The 9,763-nt window shown below is 40.8% G+C and overlaps 1 protein-coding gene across 1 annotated transcript in view; it reads left to right on the plus strand.

Annotated features, from left to right (window-relative positions):
- CASD1 (CAS1 domain containing 1) overlaps positions 1 to 9,763 on the plus strand; it is a 40,696-nt gene that overhangs the window by 20,561 nt on the left and 10,372 nt on the right. Inside the window, exons 10-13 of the mRNA XM_015420207.1 lie at positions 659 to 748; positions 1,000 to 1,119; positions 6,259 to 6,415; positions 9,394 to 9,473. Coding sequence (XP_015275693.1) covers positions 659 to 748; positions 1,000 to 1,119; positions 6,259 to 6,415; positions 9,394 to 9,473 — 447 coding nt within the window. The remainder of the gene's footprint in view (positions 1 to 658; positions 749 to 999; positions 1,120 to 6,258; positions 6,416 to 9,393; positions 9,474 to 9,763) is intronic.

The following is a 9,763-nucleotide window of genomic DNA, read 5'->3' on the forward strand; positions in this document are numbered from 1 at the left end:
TTGTTATTTTACCTAAAGATCATTGCTAATTTGACCTTTAAATAAGGCGAACAATAAAAGCCCAAACCATTTCAGTGGTCTGTGTTTTGTTTGTCTGTTTGTTTTAGTCTTTAAATCCTGTAACCTGTCCTGATCCTGAGCGAATTGACCAAATAGAAGTCTAAAACAATTATAAATAAAATAAAAATCAGCACATCCAGAAAAATGTAGTGCATAGAGAATGGGTGAGTTTTGGAGGATATGGTTTCAACTGATCAAAGTCCAGGGCCCTGAGCAAGAGGGCCACCCTAAGTGCATGCACCAGGGCTTCTCATTTCTCCCTACCCCTCTAATACCAACTCTACAAGCAGCATGTAAGGCTGCTTATGCAGCTGCTTAGTTTGCAGCCCGCTGGATTGTCACCTGTTTCTAGTAGTTCAGCATAGATATAAATTATTCCTGGGATAGAATCATAGAATCCCAGAGTTGGAAGGGGGCCATATAGGCCATCTAGTCCAATGCCCTGCTCAGTGCAGGATCATCCTAGAGCTACTTCTTCGTTGAATACAGTATTTTCATACCCATTTGCCCCGTGATAGCAGCCGTTGTATTTCCTCATTTTATAGCTATGTGCTTGAACTTGTTTGAATAGCAATGCTCTTGTTTTTATTTTGCACAGACTAAAGTGTTAAATAGGGAACAGACAGATGAATGGAAAGGCTGGATGCAGCTTGTAATTTTGATCTATCATATCTCTGGAGCAAGCACTGTAAGTTTTATTTGTGTTTTTAAAATAATTCTGTATAAAGAAAAGGGAGGAAGAGAGCTAAAATGGGAGGGAGGGGTAGGATCTTGACGCAGGTGGAGCCCACCTCTCACCACCACCTAAAATATGGGTGAGTTGAATGACCCCAGGAAAGGGTTCTCATTGATGCACATTAAATGGTGCAACTAGGGATGTTACATTTGATTTGAATCTATTAAAATTACCTGCTCCATTTTTTTTGTTTTTGTTAACAGTTTTTGCCTGTTTACATGCACATCCGGGTATTGGTTGCTGCATATCTGTTCCAAACAGGCTATGGACATTTTTCATACTTCTGGATTAAAGGAGATTTTGGCATTTACAGAGTGTTTCAGGTGAGAAACAAGATATTTTTATATGGGGGGGGGATTGTTATTTGTTAACATTTTTAAAATGTAACCCTATTCTACCAGCTTATGCTGGGTGTTTAATGCCTGGTGAGTAGTTTTCCCACTAAGCCAGTAGGAGGTGGAATGGCTCCTCCTAACAATTAAGCCACAAGGACAAGGAAAGTCCTTGAGGTAAAGGATTGCCTGTTTTGTTCTGGAACTCAGTTGCTGCTCTGTTTTAGCAAAGATGTTGGACTTCTGGTTGAAGCCGGCCACTAGAGTGAACTTCCTGTTGTCCCTCACTCCTCTCCAAGAGGCTTAGCTTAGCCTGACCCCTAGCTGTTTTGGAGGAAACTAGATGCTAGCCATTTCCACATAGGTTATTTGCCCCAGATTCAATGCTGTTGGGAAGCAGATTTTCTTTTTCCTTTGTTCCTCATAGCATCATGGTGCATTTCTGTACTTCCCAGGATTTCCCCAGCTTTTCTCCGACCTTTCCCAAATCTCCTTTGCTCTGAAGCTTTGGCAAAGATTGCAGCAAAGCCTGGATGGCTGCCGGTGGGCAGGAAAGTTTAGGTTTTTGTGCTTGCGGCCACATGGCAGCCACTTTCTCCACAGCGTATCTCTGCAACAAAAGAGGCTAGAGACTTTTTAAAAATGGAAACTGGGGATTCGGGGAACTCATTATGTACATTATTATGCTATATCAATATAATAGTATTCAACTGTTGACTCCCCCCTCCCTTTTTCTAAGCTGGAAAAAGCCCTGGTGGTACAGAGGGCAGAAAGAATGGCTGCGGCTGAGGGAGTGGAGCAGCCAAACCATGAGGCATCATGCCCCGTTGCTGCTGTGGTGTATTGGCAGCTGCAGCAGCAACAGGGAAACTAACACATGCCAGTCCTCATGTGGGAAACATTGCTGTCTTGTTACTGCTCACTCATGTACCCCTGTCCAGCAGCTGGAAATCATTCCTGTGGTTCTAAAATGGGAGGGGGGGAGACTCCAAGAAGTCTGTAAAACGTCACCTCAGAGGAATGTTTTAAAGAAGAGGAGTCCTTGAGTATCTCAGTGGCTATGTTTACTGACAGGTATCCAAAGTAGAGACCCTGGCTTCAACAAATAGAGATATGAGATGTCTTGCTTTGAATCTCAAGGATGCCCCCTTGCATAGAGCTGTCTTTTCAGTTGTACACTTGTTCTTTGCAAGGCAAGTTTCTTAATATATAGGTGTTTGCAGTTTGTGGCTCTCATTGGCTCTTATTACGAGTTCTCGCTCTCTCTTTTTAAGGATCAATTTATATTCCTCCTTCAGTGTCCTCTGTCAGGAACTCAGGATGTCCTTGTCATAAAAAGACTAGTAGGATATTGTGACAGTCTGGAAGACTATCAGTGACATTCCTGATAAATTAGCCAAAGGCACCTTCCTCTGGCACAGTCCTCCAACACTAGGAGTAATCAATAGATATTCCTGTCCCTTGAAATAGAAAAGTGACTTTTTGTCTGAGATCTCCCGTCTTACGAATCATCCTGTAATGCATAAGTCAGATGTATAGCTATACTTTAGAACTGATCATTGCATCATTACATGATGCAGTATTACTGATGTGAACAGCAGAGTGTCTGTGATTTACTGTTTGATAGGCTTCCTTGGTGAGAACCTGTTTTCAAATTTTTTGCAAACCTGGAGGATCTTATGTGTAAATGGGCCTGATCTGCAAAGATACATATATCTTTGTATATATATCTTTGTATATATAAGATATATATATCTTTGTATATACAAAGATGTATATACACACACACACACATCCCTCCCCCTTCACTATTAGATACAAGATTTAAGGTGTGTCCACCATTTTTTCTGTTACATTCCATGTCACCTTTGGAATATCTTCTCCTTTGAGGCTCTCCTAGTGCCTGCTTTACTCTCTTTTAGACACTGGGCCAAAATATTTTACCTTACTTAGGCTTTTAATTAAGGGGTTTTAAATGTTTTATTTATTTATTTATATTTAAATTTATACCCCGCCCTACCCCGAAGGCTCAGGGCGGCTTACAGGGCACTAAGTGCCAGGTTAAAACAATACAATATGATTTTAAACAATAAATTACAATAAAATATGAACAATTTACAACAAATTACCAACAAGTTTCAAACAAGAAAAGAGAGATCTTATCTCACATAGCTACCCTTGATCTTATCCTAGAGCCGTGTTTGGTGCTATGTTCCACCCTTAGGGGCCAGGCAATCCGATGTTAATTCGATGTTAATTCGCTGGGGCTGAGCAGTGGGGCGGCTCCTATACAAAGGCCTTATGGTCTGTTGTTAGCCTGAGGACTGTTTTGTCAGTTTCATTTTAGACTGCTCCATTTTACTTGCTATTACACCCTAAGTTGCTTTTATTTATATGATTTTTAAAAATTGAACTGGACTGTTTTATTATGTTTTACTGATATCTTTTTATTTGAAGTGTATTTTTTATTATATAATATACATCACCTACTATCAAACAGTCTTGCCCTCCTATGAACCCATATGAAAGGGGAGGGGGAATCAAGACATAAAATGAGAAAAAAAGAGAAGGAGGAAAGCTAAACAAATATAATAATGTGTATATCAAGTTTCATAGATCACGAGACTTCCGGTTTAAGCGTTTCGCCGCTCAGACGCGTCCCACTTCACTCTGATGGGGACGCGCTGAGACCTGGCTGACGGGAGAGGTCCGAGTTCTTCCCGGACCTTCCCAGGGTCTCTGTAGGAGACCTCCAGCCTGGGGAGCTGAGGAGAGCCTTTTCCAAGGTCACAGCCAAGGAATTGAGGCTCACCTTTTCTCCGAAAGGTCCCGTCGCCGCGGAGCCAGTATGGCGCCCAGAGACGACTGCCGGAGCAAGCGGCCACAATCAAAACTTTAAAATGCTTTCAAAAGATCTCCAGGGCTCCAAACTGTGAGTTAAGCAATGCTCAAATGAAAAAGCGAATCGGACCTTGGTAGTAATTGGAAGCGCCTAAGTTTGAAGCATGGGGGGAAGGGGATTCAAGTACCTCCCCCCCTTATTTTGAACAAATCTTAAAAGCAGTTTTAAATCGGAAATAAAAAGACTTTGAGCTAAAACAAGCGCATAAGAAGATAAGCAAATGCAAAAGTTGCGAATATATACAAAGCCGACTTAAATCGCATAACTTTTGTCTTGTTTTGGAAAATTTACTTCTTGTTGATATTATGGCTGGGAGAGGACGGAGGGCGCCGGAGAAAAAACTGGTGACCGGAAACAACATACCAACGACTCCCTCCCAGAACCAGGAAGTAACTACAGACTTTTCTTCACTGTTAGCAAATGCACTGCGACCCCTAATGGACCAGATGACTAACCTCAACACTAAATTGGACAATGTTCAAAAACAATTGATAAAAGAACCTCAGCAACCGAGAAAACACTGAAAAAATGGAAAAACAGACTGAGAGCATCAACAAAAGAGTAGATGGAGCAGAAAAGGAAAGATCCTACGACAAAACACAACTAATACAGCTCCAGCTGGAAAGATCCATGCATGTTCTACGATTTCATGGGATCCCTGAAGAGAAGAACGAGGACTTAAAAGAACTTTTTGGTGACTGCCTTGGCCCCATTAATGGATTACAAATGAGAAGATCTGTTGAAAGAGATGGACATGGTTTACAGGACTTATCTGGATTTTATAAAGAAAAATAAACTCCCAGGGGAAACCTATCTAAAATTCACAAAACGAACTACCAGAGAACTGGTGCTAAAATCAACAATGGGAAAATCCTTAAAAATTAAGAATGAAGAGGTAAAATTTTTGAAAGATATCCCCTTTGAAGTCAGAAAATGGAGGAAACTCTACAGGATGCTTACTCTCACTCTGCAAAAAAAGATAATACCATATAGATGATTATTCCCAGAAGGGCTGAGCTTCATTTATCAGGAGAAAAAAATATAAAATTGACTCTGTTCCAAAAGCTGAAAATTTTATGGATCAAACATTTAACTCAAAATATAAGAAAAAAGAAGATTCTAAAACCGGATCGGGAGGAAGAAGAAGAATCCTACTCACAGCATTCAACAAGCATTAGTTCCACCTCATCAGAACCATCAGAATCGGAGAAAGGAGTAGCATCCCCCAAACTCCAGAAAACGAAGAATCGCAAGAAGAAAAGACTCTAGAACTAAGATAACAGTTTTAAAGGCAGTATTTGTGCTAAGCTATGAAATGCATATTCTTAATGTAATACTTTAATGAATCAACTTTTATACTAAACTTGTAATATTAGGTTAATAAGCACTACTTCCAGTTAACCAGATCAGGACATGTATTAGTCTTTTCCCTTTTCCCAAATCCAGTAGATGACTTTAGAATGGTAGTTTCCTTCCCCCACCAAGTAGTTGTATGTATTAGTTTGTTCCCTTCCCATTTCCCATAGTTATAGTGGTAGGGTTTTAGTATCCTCCCCCTAACCCATAGTTTTAAAATAGTTTGTAGAAAATGCAAATTAAAAAATCCCCTTCGGGGGGCCAAAAAAAAAAGTTTCAGATTACTAAAAATTCTGGCCAGATACTGTTGCATTACATGCCTGCATCCCATCTATTAAATGCTGTTTTTTCCTTCACTGTAAGATGCAGTAGTTCTTCTGTCCAAGTTCTATATGTTGGGGTGCCTCTTGGACTAATCCGTTATCTCGTCTGTTGAATCACATTTGTATGTAGGTTTCACTTACTTTAGATGAATCTGATTGGGCTGCAGACTCCTGCCTAGACTCACAGATTTTTCTTCTGCTTGGTTGAACAAGGAAGCCTCTTATTAGGAAGGGGCATTAGTAATAGCAGCAGGGGGTCTTGCACCTAAGAAGCCATTTACTTATTTTACAATATAAGGATTTTTTTTCTACAAATGCATAGCAGCCAGCATGGCATTCCAAGCGGTCTTCATTTCAGTTCTCAAAGGCAAGCAGCCTTGTCCATGAAATTGTCAAGCAGGCACACTATTGTTAAAAAATTCAAGTTGTCTCTCCAATACTCTCCTTCTGAAATAACAAAGTCTCTAATGCTAAAATGTAAATACTGTAAAATTACTTTTCACTGCACGTTTAATGGAAATATTTTCTTCCTTTTCGATTACCCAACAGGTCTTATTTCGGCTGAACTTCCTAGTTGTGGTACTGTGCATAGTGATGGATCGGTCTTACCAATTCTATTATTTTGTTCCTCTGGTCACTGTCTGGTTTATGATTATATATGTTACATTAGCTCTGTGGCCTCAGATAGTCCAGAAGAAAGCCAATGGTAATTCTTTTTCTTTTTTCTTTTCTTTTTTTGCATTAGAAAAGCCTGTTGATATGCTAAAATAGATAAGCACTTTTATTTGTAATGCAGTTATAGTTAACTTCAGGTTTCTTTGGAGTTGACATTGTTGTCACTGTAATAAGTTGAACATGATATTTGCATCAGTTAATTAAATTACTGTTCTGTAAGACAATTGTCAAAACTCTCCTTCTGGTGAATTAAGTTACACTGCAGATTACAAATGATAGAACACAATAAAGGTACACAGAGGATTTCATTGTGCAAACTGCTGTTTCAGAGGGGAGACGACAACTGGTACATGAAAAGAAGTATGTCTTCCACATTCTTGTGCATTTCTTTCAACCGTGTGCAACCAGTGTTTTCCTGATCTGCTGCTGCTTTTTCAATGCCAGTTTTTGAAACCTTTAAACAGCTTCTACAGTACCATTTAGAGATCACATAATGAACAAGATGATTTCACAGGGTCGTCCAGCTAAATGAATTTGGTTCTGTGTTGTCATCACTGAAGGCAATAGAGGCCCCCTTTTCCCACAGTCCAGATCTGGGCAGGTCAAGTGACAGTGTGTCCCAGTTGCACAGGAAACTAGGTTGTTTCCTGCTTTGCGTCTTTATACTAGCTGTCTTATTGGCCTCCAGTGTTGTGTTTCAAGGTTTTCACCCTGGTCCATTTCTCTCTTCTTCTTTTTTTGAAACCCCCTAGAGGGTAATTTTATTATTTTTCCATAAGACTACATAACTACAACTAGGGATAAAGAAAAGATACCCACACTAACTAAAATCCCAAGAGTAGGAGATCATATCCGTGTTAAAGTACATGTTAGTAAATACGTGTTAGTATAACATTATACTTGTGAGTTCTTTCTTTTAACTACTGCTTCAATATTAGTAAATTTAGTATTTTGAGAACACTTCTTGAGCATCTTCTTGTCTTCATAGGGCCATTTTCAGAGTCCTTCTGCTCTTACTTCTGTTTTCTCTCTCTAAAATCATACACAGTTTTGCTTGCTTCCGCTCCCGCTTCACCCACAGAGTCACCATCCGTTCCAGAGGTAACAAAGTCACTCAATTTTGTTTCTTCATCTTTAAGTTCGTCTTCTGATCCCAGCTGCCGTCTCAAAAATTCCTTCGTTTTAAAGATGGAGTCGATCTTCTCTCTTTTGTTGTTAATTTTAAAGATGACACATTCAGGAATCCCCCACTGATATTGTACTCCATTTGTTTGAAGAAATGAGATTAAGTCCTTGTAACTCTTCCTCTTTTGACGAATTTCAAATGGGATGTCTTTTAGAGTCTTAATTGTATTCCGAAATTTCAGTGGATTTGCCGAGGTTGCCTTCAATATAACATCTCTGGTCTGTCTTCTTGCAAACTTGACTACAATCTCCCCAGGCAGGCTATTTTTAAAAATGTAATTAGAGTATGCCCGATAGGCAGACTCTATATCTTTTACTATTTCCTCCGCTGATAAGCCTGTTGCTTGAGCGATAATCTCTCCCAGAGTCTTCTTCAATTCTTCTTTCTCCTTTTCAGGCACTCCCTTGAATCTGAGAGTCAAATTGGCTTTCTCCATTTGCAGCTGTAAAATACAGTTTTTCTGCAATTTTTATTTTACTTCCACATCTTTCACTCTTTTCGTCATCTTTTTGTTCTCCGTGTCCATCTCCACCAGTTTCTCAGTTGCATGCTCCACTTTCTTTTCTGTCTCTACCAGCTGGTGTTGCTGCGAGGCGAAGTTTCGATTTAACGTAGCCAATTGCTGGTTAATACCACCGAGCTGCTCCAGTACCGCTTTTAGCATATCCACTAACGTCTTCATGACGTCTGCTCCCTCTTCCGGTCTTGGACTCTGGCTGCCTTTCGGTTTTATCTTCCCTCGTGAAGGCGCCATGTTCTCTCTTTGTTTACAATTTAAAACCTCTGTGCCAGAGCTCGAAAGACTCATCTTTCCCCTAAGACCGCTCAAGTAAGTCTCTCAAAATAAAACGCTGTTTCTCTCCCCTCTTCCCCCCTTCGCTTCGTTGATCTATTCAAGCGCTTAGGAGGCATCCCTCCTTGCGCTCCACTTTTCCTATGGGGGGTGGGGCTTCGTTTTAGAAAAGTAGTCCGTTTAGTTCACTCACGTTCATTGTTGGTCATATCTGACCCTGCTCTCTTTCATAGCTATTCCGCTTGATCTCCTGCGCTTGTCCCGGTTAGATTGGCTTATACCCAGAGGTCACCCATCGGCTGGACCGTCATGGCAGAGGGAAGCTTCTATTCTTCGGCATCAAGCCGTCGAAGAGGCTAACCCTCGAAAGCCCTCTGGCCTAGAGCCCATCACAAGGGCTCCGTGGGGGCGCCACTTGAGGTTGCACCCCCCAAGCCGAAGGTGTGCTAGTCGCCTCCTCGAGCTTCGAGGAGAGCGACCGCCATTGCCTATCCACCCACCGGAAGCCACCCTGGTCCATTTCTCAAGGCACATGACTGGCTGGGGCAGAATGTAAATGAGGATGTATATTCACTAATGCAGTGTGGATTGGCAGCATCCAGATACATATCTGGATATGATCCATTGGCATTCTTACTTTCAATGGGATGAGCATTGAGACACAATGCACTCTCTCAAACATGCTGCGTCTCAACTAGTTAACTATGGGTAACTGAATCGGTGTGAGGGATCATTAACCTGTTTGCCTTGGCAGTGTGGATTTGTTCTCTGCTTCCTCCAAAACGTGCCCCTTACGAAAGTTCTGTGTATTTTCACAAAATGGGTTAAGAAACACTGAAACAAAGGCAGCATGCTTAGTGAGGGAGCAAAGATGTTTGGCTTGGCACTAATTTTAATAGGGTGATTTGTTATAAAAGAGAAAAAATTAGGTTGTGTATGTGTATTGCATGGAGACAAAGTGTTCATCTGTTACTATAGTTGAGAAAAAACAACCAAAGACTCACTTTTTTGTTATTATTCTTATCCACAGGAAATTGCTTCTGGCATTTTGGTTTGCTGCTGAAACTCACTTCCCTGTTCATTTGTATATATTTTCTGTCGTGTTCTCAGGTTCGTACTGAATTTTCTTATATGTTTTACTTTAGATTCTAACTAGGGAGCAAAGCTCGTTGTGGACGAAGACAATGGGCCCTAGAAAGGTAGGGTGGGTGTGTGGGTGGGTGGGTGTGTGGAAGGAGAAAGAAAGAAAGAAAGAAAGAAAGAAAGAAAGAAAGAAAGAAAGAAAGAAAGAAAGAAAGAGGGAGGAGAGAGAGAGAGGAAGGAAGGAAGGAAAGAAGGAAGGAAGGAAGGAAGGAAGGAAGGAAGGAAGGAAGGAAGGAAGGAAGGAAGGGGGGGGAGGG

The sequence above is a fragment of the Gekko japonicus genome, unplaced genomic scaffold (assembly GCF_001447785.1).
Source record: "Gekko japonicus isolate JY-2015 unplaced genomic scaffold, Gekko_japonicus_V1.1 scaffold154, whole genome shotgun sequence".
Classification (NCBI taxonomy): Eukaryota; Metazoa; Chordata; class Lepidosauria; order Squamata; family Gekkonidae; genus Gekko; species Gekko japonicus.